The sequence below is a fragment of the Gopherus evgoodei genome, chromosome 20 (assembly GCF_007399415.2).
Source record: "Gopherus evgoodei ecotype Sinaloan lineage chromosome 20, rGopEvg1_v1.p, whole genome shotgun sequence".
In the NCBI taxonomy this organism is placed as follows: Eukaryota; Metazoa; Chordata; order Testudines; family Testudinidae; genus Gopherus; species Gopherus evgoodei.
Window position 1 is genome coordinate 9751690 of NC_044341.1, and position 20415 is coordinate 9772104.

General features: G+C 51.3%; 1 protein-coding gene and 1 long non-coding RNA gene across 3 annotated transcripts in view; one reads left to right on the forward strand and one right to left on the reverse strand.

Moving 5' to 3' along the window:
* The first annotated feature begins 2429 nt into the window (after positions 1-2429).
* On the forward strand, positions 2430-7475 carry LOC115637688. The gene is made up of 2 exons (XR_003997325.1): positions 2430-2602; positions 6766-7475. It is a non-coding gene; the product is annotated as an uncharacterized LOC115637688 (long non-coding RNA).
* Positions 7476-12181: 4706 nt separating this feature from the next.
* CRYBG2 (crystallin beta-gamma domain containing 2) overlaps positions 12182-20415 on the reverse strand; it is a 31851-nt gene continuing 23617 nt past the window's right edge. Inside the window, exons 11-22 of one of the 2 annotated variants that reach the window (XM_030539381.1) lie at positions 20059-20195; positions 19677-19803; positions 19039-19181; positions 18540-18666; positions 18093-18125; positions 17662-17774; positions 16913-17042; positions 16611-16750; positions 14812-14935; positions 14125-14283; positions 13371-13530; positions 12182-12912 (exon numbers count right to left, since the gene is read on the reverse strand). In XM_030539381.1, coding sequence (XP_030395241.1) covers positions 12824-12912; positions 13371-13530; positions 14125-14283; positions 14812-14935; positions 16611-16750; positions 16913-17042; positions 17662-17774; positions 18093-18125; positions 18540-18666; positions 19039-19181; positions 19677-19803; positions 20059-20195 — 1482 coding nt within the window. In that variant the 3' untranslated portion in view covers positions 12182-12823. Of the gene's footprint in view, positions 12913-13370; positions 13531-14124; positions 14284-14811; positions 14936-16610; positions 17043-17661; positions 17775-18092; positions 18126-18539; positions 18667-19038; positions 19182-19676; positions 19804-20058; positions 20196-20415 lie in introns of both variants that reach the window. The other variant, XM_030539380.1, reaches the window with a different exon arrangement.

The window sequence follows — 20415 nt, forward strand, 5'->3', positions numbered from 1 at the left end:
GACTCAAGATTTATGAATGTAGGGGTTGACAATGCTTTTTTGTTGCTATTTCATGGGTTGCTGTTGTTCCATTTCCCCACATCTCCCACCAGTAAGGGTCAGATTTTACTCATGAGCTGTAAGTAAGAAATTATTCTTTTTTAGAATCTGTTAAAAAAAACAAAACACAGCTGACAGTTTTCAACGTTATGAACTGATCATTTAAGGTTTATGTCAATGGATTTGTACTCCCACCCTTACCCACAAAAAGATCCATGAGGGTCATGAAGATATCTTTTTAGTTGTATTTTCATAATTCTTTTCCCCTCTCACTTTTTTTTTGACTGTTTCTTTCTTCCTGTGTTCCTTCTCTGATCTCTCGTACCACCCCGCTTGTTTTGTCTGTGTAACATTAGAAAAACTCTATAAACAAAATGTTTGAAATATCCAAGATGGCTGTTTGGTTGTCATCATGGTGCTTCTGGGGAACCCATATGTATTTTTTAGAAAAAGATCTTCCACTGAAGCTATGCCAACAATTGACAACAGCTAAGGATCTGGCCTGCTGAATTTGAAATATATGCTGAAAATTACCACACGCTTCTTTCACGGTCTGGTAGCCTCAACCAACAAACTTTCATTTTTACTCTTCTGCTTACCGAAACCGTTAAGAAAGATCTAAAACAGCTAAGCAGAAGCTTCAGCATTTTCTGTTTCTTTCAGATATTGTATGTTAAATCTTTCCCTTTCCAGAATCTGATACATTTCATACGCACAAAGAAATCCAATGGGTCCATTTTATCCAAAATATTTTGGTCAATTACTTTTTTCAAACTGCCTTAAAAAGGCACAAAATAGGCTGGGCCTAATTCTTCTTTCACAGACACCAGTGTGAATCGGGAGTAAAACCACTTAAGGCAGTGGAGTTACCCGGTGTGAAACTGGTGTAAACGCAGGATGAAGGTCACCAGCTTTGACTAGATGTTACTGAAGTTTAAAAGGAAATGTTACTATGCTCTGTCTAATCTGATCTATCACCTTTCTAGATATGATGCCCCTTCCTGTGGTATCTGTTGCTCAGTACAACAGTCCAAATTCATGAGGTAGGAAATGCTTTTCATCATGAGCAAGCTTCAAAATATATTTTTAATGTGTTTAAGAGAGATGGGGCCGAACTGTCCCTCACCCCAGATCAAAGCGCTGCTGAACTTTATGGGCTCGCAATCTACATCTCAATTTTCCACTTTTTGTTTGAAAAATAAGAGGGCTAGTTAATAAACCTGAAATTCAGGCCAGCTGAGCTGAAAGTTTGGCTGATGTTTGCAAACATCTCAGTGAGCCTGAGCTGATTTATGATTTTGTCACCCGAGGCCTAGGAGATATGAGGTAGTTTTGAATGTTTTGAGGTTTCTAGAAAACCTTGAGCATGAGAGTGGGAGAACCAACACTTCAGTATAGATTCAGTCCTGTCCTCTCCAAGCCATAATGGCTGAGTTGTCAGCCCCATGTGGCCCTGTGCTTTGGGGACCATGCACTTCTTGGAATGTAGGGAAAAAAGAAGACTGACAAACTGGCCTGAAGAGCCCTGTGATCTGGGATCCCTGCAGAACCCCTATCCCAGATGCCAAACTCCTCTGCTGCTCCTACTTGCTGTATAAAGAGAGCACAGTTGCCAACTTTAACACGATAACTAGGCCCCTCAACTTTCACAATAAGTCAAAGATCAAGCTAATCCCATTTCAAAACAAGGCCAAAACAAGCCAGTCCCTACGAGCCCCAACACTCTATGTGTCTAGATCCCCCTAGCGTGAAGTCTGGGACTGTGGTGGGCCCGCTGTGCACCCCTAACGCTTTGCCCCCCTTACCCCTGTTTGCCTCCCCCGCCCCTGCTTGCCAGGAGCAGATAAAAAAAAAGAAGCTACAAGCTACAAGCCAAAAACTAGTCAACAAGCAATTCACAAGCCAATTAAGCCAAGAACAAGCCCAATTTCTGTATTTTTTCAAGGGTTTGGTATGTTGGCAGGAGAGTCAACCCAAGCCCTCCAGATGCCAAAAGCCTCTTAACCACCCCCCTGATAAGCAGCACCACCATGCTCCCCAGGAACAAACCCAGCTAGCTGCCAATGGCGTCTCCAAATCCAGATGTGCAAGTTAGCAATGTCTGCCTGAGTGTCTCGTACATGAACCCCATGGCTAGTTTTGATTGTGGTTGATGAATTGCCCATGCTGAGAAGCTGTGATTTTATCAATGCTACTATCCTGGGTTTTTTGGGATGTGGGGGGACCTTGGGGGTGTCATCATCAGAATGAATGTTGTACATTTTTAGGACCACTTCACTGTGACAGTAAATCCACTCTGACCAGCACCCCAAGTAAGGTGTGGCATGGAGGCTTCGAGGGATTTGATTGGTGAGAGCTCTCTGCTTTTCAACAGACAAAATTAAAGCTTCTGTTTCTGTGCTGGTGGGGGCAGAAGAGGACGCTTCCTTGCACAAGTTGCATCTCACTCACAGAGAGCACAGTTGGAATTTGGTGGAGGTTTAACATGAAGACTGTCCTGCTCGTCACTGCTCTTCTCCTGATGAATTTGATGACTGTAATCTGTCAGGGTTCATCTGTAACGGTAAGACCAGCCCAAATGGTCCAGGTGGATATCAAATTCCACCAAAACCACATTTGGGTCAGCTGAACCCTAATCAGCGAAATAGGACTAGGTTCTGGGGCAACTAATCCGGATCTGTTTGTCTCTGTCATCCTATTTTATTGTATCTTTCTAATCTATAGTTTACCTTAATCTAATTCAATCTGGTTTTTATACCACGCTCACCCCCATAGTATATGAGCATCACATGAGTTTTAAAAAGACAATTTATTTACCAATGTTGTTTATATCTTAATTTCTCTCCCTCCAACCCCACCCATAGATGTTATTTATTATTTGTCTTACCGTAGCACTGCATGCTATGCCCATTGTGCTAGGCGCGGTACAAACAATCTTCTATCTTTGGTACGTCTCTGTCCCTCATTTGCATCTGAGTGTCTCACCATCTTTAACGTATTTATCCTCACAACACCCCTGTGAAGAAGGCAGGTGCTATTATCTCCATATTGATCCCCAATCTCTCCCTTTGCCGGTCCCCTGCATCTGTAAACTAAACAATCCCAGGCCTTTCAATCTCTCCTCACATGGAGGGAGGTCTCTAGACCCACTCTGTTCATGTATCTTTCTAGCGACAGGGTGATCCACCCTGCACGCTGGGAGTGCTCTCCAGCTGAGGATGTTCCACTGAATATTTCAAGTCTGTTATCATTTTGAGGATTACTATCTATTTCATTCTTTTAATACGCTAGGCATTGTTTGGATTTTTGTTGTTCTCTCCCCCGCCTTTCCCGCTCCCAGCGATCGCTGCAGCGTGTACATAGCAGCTGTTTCAGTCAAGCTGTCCCCAGCAAGGCTTGGTTTTTTTTTCCTCTCTGGTTATGTGGAACCCAGCGTCTGAAGTTGTTCCTTTCACATTTGTAATCTGCCATCCTGCTGCCCATTCCCGTAAATTGGCTAGGTGCCCCTGGAGTTCCACACAGATTTTGCCAGTCTTGCCTAAATAATTTGGTATCACCCACCAGTTTTGCCACTTCCTTGCTCAATCCCTTCTCCAGATCACTAGTAACTATGTTAAACTGTGGCCTCCCAGAGCCTGGATCAATTAATTTTTCAGGCATGCTGCGAAGCCAATGTCTTCTTGTAGGCTGCTAAGGAGGTTGGGGGGTTATAGGCAGAGGGGCTGCGGAGCAGGGGCTCATGTTACGGCTGAATAAAAGGATTGGTGTTTTTCTTTGGTGGGAGATTCTCTCAATGGTATTTGAATGATTGGAAATTTCAAATTAAATACTGTATGGCTCCATGTGAGATATTTAACAATGAATTTAAAATCCTGAGAGGTGCCTATTGGGGTGACTAGGTGGTGGATAAACTGAATAAATCAATAGGCTGCAAGCGCAAATCTCAGGCTCAGCTGCTCATTTTGTCTAAGACTACCTCAATCCTGTAGTTTTTCGCACATTGACAGATCCTTGCAGCCGCCCAGAGCCCTGCTGACTTCACCAGTTCTCAGTGTGGGTACAGGCTTTGAGCCCTAGTGTTTGTGTGTGTAGGTTAGGGAAGGGCAAACTACGGCCCACGGGCGGGATTCGGTCTGCAAGCCGTTTTAAGGCAGCCCACAAGCCGCACCACGTGGCTCGGCCCTGCTCCAGCACTCCAGCCGGGGCGCAGGGTCAGGGGCTGTACCACGTGGCTCCCGGAAGCTGCAGCATGGCCCTGCTCCGGCTCCTATGTGCTCCAATGGGAGCTGGAGAAGGGACATGCCACTGCTTCTGGGACCCGCTTGAGGTAAGTGCTGCTCGGAGCCTGCACCCCCTGAGCCTCTCCCCATGCCCCAACCCCCTACCCCAGCTGTGATCCCCCTCCCACTTTCCAAGCCCCTCGATCCCAGCCCAGAGCACGCTCCTGCACCCCAAACCTCTCATCCCTAGCCCAGTCCCAGAGCCTGCACCCCCAGCCGGAACCTGCACCCCTTCCCGCACCCCTGCCCCAGTCCTGATCTCCCTCCCATCCTCCGAACCCTTCGGTCCCAGCTCACAGCACCCTCCTACGTCCCAAACTCCTTATCCCCAGCCCCACCCCAGAGTCCTCACTCCCTCCCAAACCCAACCCCAAATTTGTGAGCATTCATGGCCCGCCATACAATTTCTATTCCCTGATGTGGCCCTCAGGCCAAAAAGTTTGCCCACCCCTGTGCTAGATACTCTGGTAATGGAACTAGATGAGTACCTAAGTGAGACAGAATTCATTCTTCAGGACATAAGTCAACCATTAATTAACGGGGGTTGAGAAGAAACTTTCTCTATGGACAGGTCATTCTATATCTGCCCAGTGCAGGGTTTCTTGTACCTTCCTCTGAAGCAGCTGGGACTGGCCACTGTTAGAGACAGGAGCCTTGGCTAAATTGCCCCTAGTCTGATAGAGTCAGGTAGTTTTGATGTTCCCTTTTGGAAAAGCAGGCCCTTCCTTTTCCATTGTTTTCCCAGTGCTCAGGTTCTGCTCGCTGTGATTTTTTTTCCCAACCATTGTTCTCCATGGCTGAGCTCAGTGTTCCCAGCCTGCCTCAGCAGGGGAGGCTGGACTAGATGGCCTCTTAAGGTTCTTCCAGCCCCACTTTTCTATGATCACTGGGTCTCCACCTGTGTCATAGTCTAGTTCCACAGCCACTGCAGTTGCTGGAGTCCCCACTGACCTCTGGGTGGCAGATAAATGAGTTCCTCGTCCACTCCCCCCCAAACACACTTTCCAAGAGTGTTTTGCTGGATGAGGTATGAGAACAAACAACCCATGACCGATGGTAATCATGTCATTTACTGTACTGCTGGGAGGCGCACAGGCAGACATGGAATAAGAACCTATAGAAAATAATAAATAAATATAATTGGACAAAATGCAGAAAGAACTAAATTCTTTTTCAGTTGCACTGGTTCAAATCTAGAGTGGCTCCAGAGAGGATGACCTGCCCCAGGTTTGCACCAATGTAACCAAAAGGCAAAACTGGCTCAGAAAAGATCGGTGAGGCTCCCATAGAGTGGGCTGGTCTGACAGGAAAGTGGCAGAAGCTCCTACAATCGAGTCACTGCTGAGTAGATTGTGCAAAGCTCCTGAGTGACCCAGCAGGTCTCATCTGTTTCTCCTTTCTATAGTTGCTCTTCTCTGTCTCTCTGGATTTCCTCCTCAGTCAGTGCACTGGTCTGCAAAAGGAGAGCTGTACATAACAGGAAGCTGGTTTCAGGGCTGGAATTGTTTTGTTCACACAATGTCATGCATGCACTGGAAACCACAGCCTTGAGGTCTTGGCTGCACTGTAGGGGAGGCTTGCAGGTCCTCAGCAAGATATCTGCTCCATTGGTTGGAACAGACCACCCTTCTTGAGCCAAACTGGCCTAGCTAGAATTCTGCTGGGACATCTTCTAGCCACAGAGAGAGCAGAGTGGGTCTAGGCAACACGGCTTAGTAGCCTGAGCACATGGCGAGGATGGGGGAGGGGGCGTTTCTGAGCCCCTCACAGCCACTTGGTAGCAGTGAGAAAGTCACTTCCCCTGTGTGCCTTAATTCTCTCCTCTGTGATACAGGGATAATGACACTTATGTACCTATGGTGAGGACTGATTGGTTACAGTTTGTAAAGCAGCGGAATGGGGAGAGGAAGATACTGACGATTCTTGAACACTGTCCCTTAGAGAGCTGAGAATAGTGGTACTCTGCCCGCAGCCTCAGACTACATCCCCTACCAAGGGAACTGCATATCTGTACTACATTTAAAATTCCCTTCCCTCTTGACTGGGCAGGGTCCCAGAGTCACAACCTGGGGCTGGATTTTAAAATGGGATGGATGCTGTTATGACCATTAACAACACGTGCAAGCTGAGATCGGGATAAACGACCCTCATGCTTCAAGACATAAGCTGATTGCTCAGTGGGGTCAGGAAGGAGCTCCCACAATTGCTCACATTCATTAAGGTTCTTTGTCCCTTCCTCTGAAGTATCAGGCACTGCTCAGGGCCAGAGACAGGATACTGGGTTATATGGACCAATTGGTTAGCGCCATTATGGCAAATCCCACATTTATATCTTGATCTGAATGAGGAAGGTCCAAGCATCCTCACAGCTACTCAGCATGGGGCTGCCCAGGAATGACACAGAGCCACTGCCTTACTCTAATAATCGTTCTGGTTGTTCTTCCAGAAAAACTCGACAGGTAAATCCAGTTCTAACCTGGGCACACCCTGCTGTGTCCCAGTTTCTCTTTTGCTGGTGTTTGCCTTGGCAGCAATTTACCTCCTCCGAGCAAAATGAGCCCCCGCACTTCACTCCCCAGAGAGATGCCAATGCTGCCTTCTGCCTGTCACCACCTCAGCCTCTCCTGCTGGGCACCCCGCTGCAGCCTGCCAGTCCTCAGAACCCAGCTAGCATAACTGCTCCAGTTGAAATCTTCCTGCAACACACCCACTGCACCCTTCTCGTTGCTGCCATCGGCTTCTTTCCTCGTTTCCCATCAGAGCCATTCATTCCACCAACTGCGATGGAATCCTGGCAGCAGAGTCCAGCTTCGCATGGAGGTTCCCATTAGGATCACATTGGAGAGGCAGAGCATGTCTCACCACACCACCTGAGGAGACTTGCCATTGATTGAGCAGCTCCTGTGCAGAATGGGCCTCCCCAAGGAAAAGAGACTGAGATTGCAGCAAAGGGTGTATTCTGTTGCATGCTTGTGTATGTATTGCACTAATCTGAAGTTCCCCAGGCCTAGCCATTGGAAGACAGATCCCCATTCCATGAAAACAAGTTCTGATGCTTTGAGAAATTAATGTGAATATAAATTCTTTGTGGTCTTTCTGATCTCTACAGAGTGGCAGCCAACTCAACCTAATAAAATGAAAGACAGGCTTCCTTACTGCCGAGTGTGTGTCATCATCTTCTTTTAGCTGAATCAAATTCCTCTAGACGAGTGGGGTTTCAAACTTTTATGCTGCGTTGCCCTTTCCAAATAATGTTGTCTCCCACATAGCCCCACATCTGAGATAGGGTCATACTAGTCCTATGGTTAGATTGCCAAGTCTTACTAAATAAAATGCATTGTCCACCATTACAGGATTTTTCTCACATACCCCCTGACAAGAGCTCGTGTACCCCTAGGAGTCTGCATACCCCAGTTTGAAAACCACTGCTCTAGACACACGGGGCCAGAGATGTAGCTGAGGTCACTCTGAGTTCAGTGAAATTACAGCAGGCATGAATTTGGCCTGAGTGTTCTTCAGTTGCCCATTTCACCCTCACATCAATACCCTCTGGACATGGTGACAGTGCAGACTCAGCCAGAGAGGTTAAAACCTTATCTATACATAACCCTGCACCAATCTACTTAAAATCACAAATTAAACACAGACAACCCCTTCTACGGCCACACGTATCAGTTTAAAGCTGGCACCTGTACCTTTACTGATGCAAGCTAGAGCAATACAAGCCAGACTTAAATGAACTCTCCACACAGGGCTTGGACTCACGTAACTAAACGGGTTTAAAATCACACCTTTAGTTAAACTTGTGCCTTTATGTGACAACCAGGCCTTGACACAAACACATTGTTGCTGCTCTCCCAGCCCTTTGGAATAGAGAACATTGAAAAAGAAACTTAGGCTGAAGATCACATGAGAGGGAAAAGGGACATTAGACCGGTGGACTAAGGAAACATTCAAACCTTGTCTACACCCAACCACATTAATATTCCCTAGCTCCTATGTCCAAGGCCCGTGCTTTAATCTGTTAGGCCACCCTGCCTAACGTTTAGTTCAGCTGCTTCCATCCACCCCCGCGTGTCCCTCACTAAATTGGTTTAAGGATGACTTATTGTGGTTTAGCTTCAGTTCGATTCCTGACTGATGTACGCTAAGCCAAAAAAAGCCACTCTTCTCCGTGAAAGAAGCGTGTCCACCCAGGGGCTGTCCCAGTTCAGCGAATTGGTTTAAACCCCATACCTTTAGGGAAACCAGCCCAACCTTCTCACCTAGCCATGGCCAGAAGAGAGTTTTTCAAGGTCGTTTAGTTAAAGAAGTGCACATTTTGTATGTAAATCAGCCCTAAATCCCAGCCTGGACTGCAGAAACTGGACTAGACTGGAAAACTCCCTGCCTTACAGGCGGGCCCGACACAAACCCACCTCCAAACACCCCTGACTGTGAGGACAGTTCAGCCCTGGCTTTCCATCAGCCGTCTACAGCATGGGCTCATCTTCAGTTCGAAACAGGATGGTGCTGACGCCCACTGCTCTCCTAAATATACCATTTCCTATGTAACGACTGCATGCAGGCACGTGTGAAAAGTTGCAGCACCGCTTGAGCGGCCTCAGGCCACAAAAATAGAGCGGGGTTTCCTGGCTGCAAAGTGTAACAATGGCTCTTTCATCCCAGGGCTCAGCACACTGGGAGTGTGTGTGGGAGAGAGGGTAATGTGTGAATTTCTCAAGCCATTCATCAAAGCCAACTTTACCTCATGGATGTTTTAAAAGCATTTCCCCCCCCCTGGTTTAGTTGCTGAGGGTTTGAGTGCACAAGGAGCTGTATCTGCCTAGGTCCTCCGATCATGTGGATCCTCCTGGTATCTGCATATGGCATGTGGTTAGGAGAGGCCCCCACCAAATGGCAGGTGGCTGGGGCACTGTGTTTGCATTTGCAGAGGATGGGCTGAGCCCCGCACACACGGCAGAAGCTTGATGCTCTGTTGAGTTTCCAAACTATTCAAATCAATTCGCAGCTCACTCGAAATCTAGCATAAGCTAGGGACTGAACAGTGACCCAGGATCACCTCACTGACCGTTGAGAGTCCCAGCTCCTCGCAAGATGGGGCCACCCATCTCCAGTGATACAGTGAAGCAGGCCTTTAGGAACCTGTTAGCGCATCATCTCAGGGATTTACATGACTTCCGCTGCTCAGCTGGATGCTGCGCTGTGCACTCAAGTCCATTCACATGCCTCAGAGTTTAGGGTCAGTCTTCAACTGGTGTAAACAGCACAGCTGTACTCAGCTACGTTGATTTACACCAGCTGAGGGTCTGGCTCGTAGGGACTGCACATCAGACAAGGTCATTGGCCTTTCAATCCTGACCCATGTAGTGACTAAGAAGTGATGTTTCAGTGGAAAGTAAACTGAACAAATAAAGCACCAATCCAGTTACTGCAGTTGGGGAGAAATTGCTTCCTGACTCAAACCAGCAGCAAACAGCTTGTGCCCTGGAGCATGAAGTTTGTTTACATCTGGTTGAGCTCACAGAACTAAAATGCTAACCTTGGCCACAAAATTATCCAGCCCTTTTGTGTGTTTGACTCTATGGCCTCTGACAAGGGCAATACTGCAGCTAACAAATGAAACTCCCTTCCCAGCCCCATAGCACCCACACTGTGCCGTGCACACCTCTTTCCTTTCACCCACCTGATCAACAGCGCCATTGTACAACATGCTTAGTGAACAAAGAGTGGCCTCTAGGGGTCACGAAGGAGTACAGCAGCCATAAAGAAACTACACATCCATGAGAAAGGCGCCTTAACTTCAGATGTCATTTTAACTCGATACTGTGAAGCAGGTTCAAAAGGCTGTGTAGACACTCTTATTTCAGTTGGAAAGTGGCTTATTTTGATCTCACCCTCATCAGTGTAAGCTAAACCAAAGTAAGCCTGGTTAAAACACGAGTGTCCACACAGCCTTTGCACTAAGTCACTTTAAAAGTCACGTCTTTAGTTAGACTGGCGCAACTCTGCATCTAGACATGTCCTAAAAGGCGTTAGCTTGGAGAGCAATCAGGAACTGTACGGGTGTAGCTAGAGAAATTCAGACCCAAAATTCGGATCTGGGTCCAGATGTGGAACAACCCAGAGCTCCAGCTCCAATAGGAGCCAGGAAGGCTGGATTTCGCTCACCTCTAGTGGTAATAAGGCTGATGATGGAGGTGAGAATTCTGCATTAATACAATAAAACAGGGCAGGAGAGGATTATTCTACAACCCATCCAGGATTGCAGACCTACACTTTGTCTTACAAGCTGCCGCTTTCTTTTCGGTATTCTTCTGACCCAAGAACAAGAGTTTATTTATTAACTCAACAAGCATCTGTTACCCTCAGAATAAACTCTCCCATCTCTGGTGGGCGGGGGGGGGAACATACTCACGTGACTGCGTGTAATACTTTCCCTTCCACCATGTTTGTCTGCTCTGTTTCTGATTGTAAAGTAAAATGGGGATACTGCTACTGACCTCCTTTATAAAGTGCTTTGAGATCTATAGATGAAAAGCACTATATAAGAGCTAGGTATTAGTATTATTGTTATAGATAAAGTGAAATTTTATACAAGCATAGAAATTAAGGGGGAAAAGACCCTTCCCTGCCCCATACAGCCCATCTCTCTCCTGGTTACCGCAGGATTGTGCCCTGCAGGCCTTTTCTAGTGCTGTGTGTGGCCCAGAGCATGAATGAATATGAAAGAGAGAGTGTGTGTTTGTATAATACAAGGAGAGTCTTGAGCAGTGAAAGCCACAGATCTGCAGCTGATTCAGGAATTACACAGGTCAAGGGAGACTGAAGATGGAGTCAGAGAAGGTTGCAGCGGTCAGGCTCAATGTCTAATGCTGTTGATGCAGGTTTGGGTGCAGACCTGCAGACCAGCTGAATGAAAATGCTACTCCAATGACAGTAGAGGAGACTGCATTGCAGCCTGTTGGGGGTTGGCGGTCGAAGCTTCATCAGAGATCTGCTGTGAAGTTCTACTAGGTGACATGCTAGAGGGCGGGTCAAGATCACCTGATGTTGGGATGGCAACTAAACAAGTGCAGGGCAACAGCTAAGTCTCTGAATAGACCAGGGTCATTCAAGGGGCTCGGCCAGAACTACTGAATGGACAGAGAGGCGTCACCCTGTGCAAAATCTGAGATCTTCACAGTGCTTCGTATGACATGGACGCCTTATTGACAGGCAAGCTCATTCTCTGCACTTAATAAATAGTGTTCGGAGGAGAGCACATGCAGGATCATACACAGCACACTGGAAGCACGGGTCAGTGCTCAGCATAGGAGCAGGAGAGCGGATTTTTATTCCTAGCTCTGTCTGTTGTGGGACCTTGGGGAAGACATTTCAAGTCTGTACAACTCAGTTGCCCCAAATGTAAACTGGGAGCTACTAACTCCACATGGGGTGGTGTTAATTTATTAATGTTTATAAAGTGCTTTAAGATGCTCAGCTGGGAAATACTCCCCAACGATGGATGCTAGCTGGAAATGCAATTAATGATGTACCCTGCAATTGCCACTCTGAACACAAGAGGGCGTGCGCGGTGGCTGCGCCCATGTTAAGGCGTGTAGCTGGTTGTGTGTACAATGATCCCTCCCTTGTGTGAAAGGCCCTAGTGCAGGGGTTCTCAAACTTGTGTATGGGTGACCCCTTTCACATAGCAAGCATATGAGTGTGACCCCCCCCCTTATAAATTGAAAACCACATTTTTTTATATTTAACACCATTATAAATGCTGGAGGCGAAGCGGGGTTTGGGGTGGAGGCTGACAGCTCATGACCCCCCAAGTAATAACCTTGCGACCCCCTGAGGGGTTATGACCCCCAGTTTGAGAACCCCTGCCCTAGTGTCTCACGTCCATCCATTGAGCGGCATCTCAGAGACCAACTCAACGAGTATGTTAGCGCGCGACTGGTGGTACAAACCAAGCACCCAGCCAGAGAGCTGGTGTTAGAAAAAGGATTGTATCTGACGCACACATAAATACAGGGGCTTAGGAAGCCATGACAGGGCAGGAGTCTGCGTTTCAGTCTTTGCTGTACAGCCCAAATCAGTCGCACCAGAGCCGGCTTGGAGCCTGAGGACTCCAGATGGCCCATTGCTCGCACTCACAACATGTGTGCACACGGGTACCGCATGGCACTACACGGGTGATTCGCTATAGTTTAGGTGGGTCCTGATGAGCCCCTGAATGCTGAAACAGGATAGTCAGTGCCACCTTCACTCCCAGGTAATCCCTGGAATTGACAAAGGGTTGAACTGGAGTAGTCACAACCCTAGAATGGCCAGCGGGCAGAGGAGAGGCTGCAGAGACGTGCCCGTCCAGGCTCCATTCCAGGGCAGGGGATACTTTCTGGTAGGAGCACCTCTGAATCAGTTTGCAGGGAACCCTGATAACCCAGAAAGACCATGGGAAGAGCTGGGGGCACTTGGTGACACCTCCAACAGGATCCAGGCCTGAATGTAAGCTCTTAGAGCACTTGTATGTCCCAGATCTGCGTGGGTCTTTCCTCAGCCACGTCCCAGAGGATGGCGTGATCTCGGTCATACAGTCTGCCCCCTGCACAGAGAGAGGGGAGAGTTTGATGGGGAAAAGATAGGAGGTATTTTCTCTCTCCCTTTTCCCGGCCCTCAACTCCACTCCCTTCTCCCCATAGTCCTGCCAATCTCCCAGCTAGGACCCAGTGCTTTTAGTCATTATTTACAGGAGCTGGGTAATTGCCTCTCCGGTAGCTCAGTACCCTTATTTTGCCCCTTGGGCTCTGCCACTCGGCCATGCAGCCTCTCCTCTGACCAGTCTCCAGTGGGGAAGTAAAAAGCCTCAGCTTTTCCCCCTCTACCCCACCCTTCAAAGAAACAGTTTTCCACCCAAAAACATTCATAGCAGTCAAATGATCCATCCCCAGTGGGCAGGGCTGTCTCTGCCACAGCCCGGGGATTTTGGGAGTGGATTTGAGGACCTGAGACACTGCCCTCCCTGCCCCTCGAATTCAGAAAGTGGGCAGGCCCATGCCTCACCTTTCACATCCAGGATCATGTCCTCAAACATCTGGCTACAGATCCGCCCGAAAGAATCGATTCTCCAGGTCTGGCGGGGAACTCGGCTCTCAGCCCACAGCACCACCTTGGCGCCTTTCTCGCCCAGACCAATCACCTGCAGGCTCATGGTGGGGGCAACCTGAAACCAGCAACAGTCAAACCAGTCAGCCCCTCTGCTACCTCCCACGCCCGACTGGCCCTCGCAATGAGGGACAGGCAAAGTCCAGTGCAAAGTGCCAGGGACATTCCTCCCTGCGATACCAAGTGCAGAACCGATGAAGGGGGACGTCAGTGCTGGGGGAGCCTTTTTCCAGGGGCACGCACTGCTCTCTGCTGGCTGCCTGCACCATAGTGGGCTAGGGAGTAACCCCAGAAACTGAGTCCACAGGTGTGACGTCCTGCCCGGCATGAGGAGAACCATGGATCCATTGCAACGCACCTCCCTGGGGAGCCATGATCCAGCGGGACCAGCCCCAAACGGTCCCTCCAGCTCTGGGGGCAGGGTAATAATTGAGAGATGAACAAGGCTGCCATGGTAACCACTCACGGCTGTATGCACATACGGACACCGTGGCCATCAGCGGGGATTGAACCTGGGACGTGGGGTATGGATCTGGGGTTCTGCTTTGGGCCCATCTCAGGCTGCCTACAACCCGTGCTATCCAGGGCTGGCGACATCCCCATGAGTCCCCTCCGAGTCTCCAGTCACCCACACGCAGGGGCCAGTCCTAACCTGGTTTTTGATGAGCCCCTCCTCGTAGTACCAGATGGAGCTGCTCTGGTCACTCAGGTCCGAGACCACCACGCGTCCTGCTTTCATGTCCTCAACGTCGTCTGGGACAGAGAGGAAGAACTGCAGCTCTGCGTTTTTTATCCGGAAGTAGATCCGTCTCTGGAAGGAGAGAAACCATGAGCTCCTGCTGCCCCATTTCACAGCATCGCTCACCATAGCCACCCTCCTCCCGGTACAGTTACATGGCTTGGGTCTGTTCATAAGTGAGTGTAAAGAATGAGCCAGTATAAGGAGAAGCTAGCTAGTGTCCCTGTGCATCACTGCCCTCTACTGGGCTGAATCAGAACTGCTCCAAAATGTGTCATAGGCTCTATAGTACTAACAGCTAATGGAGAGCCTCTCTTAGCTCAAGGGGAAAAGTGCTGGGCTTTAGGTGCAGGAAGAGCTGAGTTTTGTTCCTGCCGCTAATCTGAAGTTCTGACCATGGCATAAACCATGGAGAATAAATGTACTGACTCAGCTCAGTAGGAACAGAGTGGGTTGCGCTGGTGATACATGGCTGTCAGCATCTCTCCTGTTACTCCCCCATTGAGAACGTGAGCTAGGAAAGAGCACGGGACTTCCTGTCGGTTCTTCCTTGCCTCCAGCACACACAGCAGTGAGGGAGGTTTGGTGCCCAGCACTCACCTGCCTGATGGGGTAGAGAGAGCCTACATGCTGAAGCCCGCTGTAGGTCAGCCAGTTGGTGATCTCCGTACAGTCCAGCAGCCACTGGCGGCCTCGGAAGTTGCTGTGTTCACACAGCACCCATCTGGGGGGAGGGGAGAGGGAGCAACGACATTCTGGTACCTTCCCCGTGCAGAAGACTGCTCCAAAGAGTGCACAGGCCAGGAGGGGCATCACCCTAGTGCAGGGGATCTCACACTTCATTGCACCACGACCCCCTTCTGACAACAGAAATTACTGCACCACCCCAGGTGGGGGGGACGAAGCCTGAGCCCTGCCACCCCACGGGCTTCAGCTCCAGGCAGGGGGCCTGTAACCTGAGCCCTGCCCCCCAGGGTGCCCTCAGGCTCAGGCTTCAGCCCTGGGCAGTGGGGCGAGGCTTCAGCTTCGGCCCCAGGTCCCAGGAAGTCTAAGCCAGCCCGTGGCGACCCCATTAGAACAGAGTTGAGACCCACTTTGGGGTCCCGACCCACAGTTTGAGAACCGCTGCCCTAGAGACCCCACCAAACTGTATGGTAGTTACATGCTGGATTGGATAGCGGCGTGGACAGGATTAGAGTCGGGACTCCTGGTTTTATTCCCCAGGTCTTAGAGGGAGCACAGTCTAATGGCTACAGGACGGGATTGGAAATTAGGGCTCCTGGGTCCAGCTGTGAGATCGGTGTGTGACCTGGGGCAAGAAGCTCGACTTCCCTCTTACGAGCTATTTTTCTATAACTAAATGCACGGATTGACAGCAGTGAACCTGCTTTCAGCACTCAGCCTCGGGGAGCTAAGCCCGTCTGAAAAGGCGTCTCCAAGAATATTTCATTCCATCTTTAATTCAAGGCCAGCCTGCTCCGAGTTAACACCCAGAGGGTGCTACCTGGGGAAATTGCCAGGCCTGTGTGTTTCAGGTTATTCTTTAACCTTCACCTTCTTCCACATCTGGGGCAGGGCTTAGCCACCTGGGAGTGTTTGTTAACCTATTGTTTCAGCCTGGAAACTGCACAGCCTGGCTTCCTGCCAGTGCAGGGGCAGAGCCAAAACACACCTGCATAGCTGACAGTCTGATTGGCTGGCATCCCAGTGGGGTGGGACCCCGGGTCAGATGGGGAGAAGCAAACAGAACGAGTCTGTCCTGGTTCTGGCTCTGCCGCTGTTCCTTAGCAGCGCCTGTCTCTGGGGAGGAGCCTCAGAGGGGCACTGAGTCCTTTCCCACAGCACATTGTGAAGGGGAGACCTGGGAGAGGCTTCCCCAGCCTGGCTGGCCTGGGGCAGCTGTGACCAGGCTCATAGTGTCAGCTGTGGGCTGGGCTCTGGGTGCTGGCATAGGTTGGGTTTGACTGTCCCAGTCTCAGGAGCTGGTCACAGCCGTCAGGAGGGAGGCAGGGCTTTCCCTGCGGCTCTGAGCACGGTGTGGAGTGGTTCCCTCAGTGTCTGGACACTTCCTTCTGTGTGACACGGCTCCGAAGAGAATCACTGTTGGTCACTGTCCTGGGTACGTGTCAGGCATCACAGAAGGGTGGCTACCGTTCCCTATTGCAGCGGGGGTGACGGAAATCCAAGGTGGGTCACAACTGAGCAGTACCCAGGACGTGTGGTGGGGTACAGCACTGCTGGTCGTGATGGATGTGCACCTAGTGGGCGGAAGGTCACTGCCGGGCACTCTTCCTGGTTTATCCAGGTGGATCACTATTTCTGGATGTCAGAGGGGGCCCCTGGGAGGTCGCTGGCCCCTCTTCTTGGTGTGTGCTGCTGAAGGAAGTTTGTTCACTTACATCCCGCCTTTCACGCGCACAGACAGCACATGGTTATTGAAGCCCTCAGCCTGCAGGCTCCGCACCTCGCTGGTCAGCTCTATCTCCTTCCCTTCGAAACACTCCAGCCCATGCAGGAAGATTGAGGGCTCCGAGAAAAACTGCAGGGAAAAGAGAAAGGAATGGAGGCAGCGAAGCGGCAGGATGGGGCAGGCAGGGAGAATGCACATGGCGATACACATCCAAACGGGCAGACGCTGGGGGCAAAGACAAGAAACTGAGAATGGGGAGGAAGCAGCGGCATTGGGATTTGAAATACTTACAATTGGGACCTTCTGCAGTGACCGGATGGCCGTGGATGAGACGCAGCCCATGGCAGTGAGCGTCGGATACTCACCATCCGATAGAACGTGCTGTTCCCCCTCGAACTCCCAGCGGTCGTAGAGAATCCAGCTGGAAGTGAGATGCACCCACAGGGATGATTCTGTCCCCAGGCGCCTTCAGTGCAGGCAGGGAGCTGGGGGGCAGTCTCCCAGGGCTCTTCCCAAACCCTCCTCCAGTGCCACGCTCATGTACCAGTGAGCGGCACCCGCTGCAGCCCACTCCAAACACAGGGAACCTCACCCCCTCCTCCCCTCCTCTTCCCCAGCACACAGATCTGCCACGCCTCTGTCAAACCTGCAAGACACCTGCATTCCTCCTTAACCTACCAGCCCCCACGCCCTTCCCTCCTTGGAGCTGGCAGTTCCCTGCAACTCCCGTCCAGATCCTCCCCACCCCAACCCTCAAAAGCCCACGTGCTTCCCAGCCCCCTTGCCAAACACACAGGGCCCAGCCTCCCCAAATCTGGAACTGAGGACCCTACTCTTCAACTCCCCGAATGGCCCGCTGGGGCAGAGCCCTCAGGTATTCCTGGCATGATCTCCCACCTTCCCAATCACCTCGTCAGAGCTCTGGGAGGTTCGTGCAGCCGCCAGCGTTTCGACACCAGCTCGGCCGCCCCTGCTTAGTAACTAGGGTGCGTGGCTCAGAGCATGTATAGCAGCTCTGGCTGGGCTGAAGGATGCGTTACCTGCCTCCATGGACCCTGCAGGACTGGGGAGCGAAGGCCTCCGGCAGGGACACCTGATCGTCCTCAAAGGAGACATGATCACCCAGGTAATCGGGATCTGAGAACAGCTGGATCTGGAGAACCCAAGGAGCGAAACTGAATGAACTGGGCCTGCGCCAGCAGAGTATGGGGTTGGAGGGGGGACATTTAATGGAGATGGGACCCGGGGAAGGATACGTGCCACTCCTCCAGCAGGCAGCTCATGGCACCTCGCGAGGCAGCATCCACCAGCAGCTCAAGCTTGTGCGTCCAACCCAGCACCAAACCAGCGCCCACTCCCACTGACATCCCCTTACCAGAGGCACCCAGACCCCAGGGGATGGGCACGGCAGAAAGGCCTAGGCTGGAGAGAGACAGGTTACACCCCCATCCCCAAGGATCCCATCTCTTACCCTGGAGACAAAATGCAGACTGTGCTGCCCAACCTGGAAGAAAACAAGCCACACCAGTTACTATCTCCCCTTGCCTGCGCCAGGAGCGCATGCCCCACACCAGCTCCCTTCACGCCCTGGGGGGCTTCCCATGATGTGCTGTGGAGCAAAGGGCCCCAATTCGGAGCAGCTCTGTCCCCACACCAAGCACGGGACAGGCAATATGCTGGGAGGATTGCCCCGGGGCCATCTCCCCTCGCTGGCCGCTCCCTCTGTAGCAGGAAGGTGGATGGCAATAGAGAATAAAGCCCAAAGAACATAGATTGAAGGACTTCTTTCCTTAATACCCCTTGGCCATAGGGCAAGGGCAAGGCAGGGTGGGACTCTTGCCCAGAGGGGCAGGCAATTGGGGCAATGTGGGCTTCCTCGCAGGAGGCAGGCATATGGGGAGACACAGGGCTTCCTCACCTGGAGGACAGGTTGCACAGAGGCGATCCGGCCGGCACTGGCTCCCCAGTCCTCACAGTTCCGATACACTCCTTTCTCCAGGATGTACTGCTCGCCTGAGAAATTTGTGTTCTCATAGGCCACCCACCTGGCCAGAGAAATGGAACAGGATGACTTGGAGTGTTCCCCAACAGCATCTCCCGGGGACGAGTGGCCGGTTCAGCAGCATCTGTGAGCACTCTGGCTCTCAATGCACCCTGCCAATCGTGCAGTGTTGCATGTGGGGGAGTATTACTTCCTGACCCCAGTGGTGAACAGCCCTGAAGCATGTGGATTCCTACCCCCAGTCCTTAGCACAAATGTTCCTGCAGGTCACTAAGTTACCCAGCACTGGATTTGCCAAGACCCTAAACTCCTTTTCCCTCTTCTATACTGAAGCTGTCTCCCTTGTTCCCTGTTACAGCACTGTCCCCGCCCCCACACAGTCCAGCCTCACCCCGCCCTTCCCCAGGGCGCTCACACTCCACTCAGCACATGGATGGACTGGGTTGTGATTCCATAGCCAGCCAGCTCCACGTTGGGCAGCGCTTCGCTTAGCTCCACACTGGGCCCATCCTGGAAGTCCAAGGCCTTGAAAAGCACCAGCGCCGGGTCCGAGAAGTCCTGTGGGAAGAGGGGAACCCTCTCTTAGTCTGTGTCTGCCTGAGTTCCTCCCTGTGTGTCACTGCTTGGCAGTGGGTGCCACTGGGGCATGGTGGGATCCCTCTGCAAACACAATCTGGGTCCCTAGTGGTGCTGGATGCTGCAGGTGACAGAGAATGGGCTAACCACTTGCTCACTGGTTCAAATCCAGCCTGAACAGTTGTTACCAGCCGGTGCCCTGTGTGTAATGAGTTTGGTGGGTCTTCTGAGCCCCAGCGGGACAGGTGTCCACAGCACAAAAACAGCTGGCACTGACTGGCACCATCCTGGACAGTGGCCTCAAGAGGGCGAGGGCTGGATAGATAAAGGCGCTGAACTCCTCTGGCACTCTCAGCTGAGGCACGTGGGTGGGTGGGCGGGCAGCGTGGGAGAGCCTGCCCTGCCCAGGCTGGCATGAGTAAAGGAGATGGCAATCCTGTCAGACACCCTGCCGGCCCCACCGCCAGCTCCTCTCACCGTCCGGATCAGCCGTAAGGACACCAGCTCGTCACTGTAGCCTCCCCACTGCGTCCAGTCATGGTATTCGCCTTCCTCCAGCAGATACTGGTGGCCCCGGAACCCCTCCTTCTCATAGCCAACCCAGCTGAGGAAATGGAGACAGACAAGCAGTCCCATCATGCACCTTCTGGACCCACACTCACCCTCAGGCTATCGAGATGCTTTTCCTATTGCTAGGGGGACCCCTTTCCTCTTTGTGTATAGGGGGCACCTCCCCCAGAACAGCTCCTGGGCTTGGACACCTCTGGGCTCCTTCTTCACCTGGGACTTTGGCCACCAGGGCACTTTGCAATGACGATAATCCCACCCTCCGGTCCCTGCAGTTCCTCCATACGCTCACCAGCCCCCCAGGATGCGCAGAGACCCCACCGTGGACATCACAGGGCCCTGGCTGTTCTCCTCTTTCTTCAGAGCATAGATGTCTCGGTTCACTTCGCAGCTGTGGCCCTGGAAACATGCCTTCTCGTAGATCACTGCCTGGAGAGACACAGGAAACACATGGCGATGGAGGAACCTCAGATCCAGACCTAGTGACTCCTGCTGGGATAGGCTGGGATCAGAGTAGCTGGGAGCTTCCCCACAGCCTGCGCTCCTGCCCCATTCCCTACAGTGCCCCCTACTGGAAGAGGCTGGAGTAGCAGGAGCACTGCCACATCCAATCTTCTGACACTATTCTCTATAGTCACTCCTCCTAGCA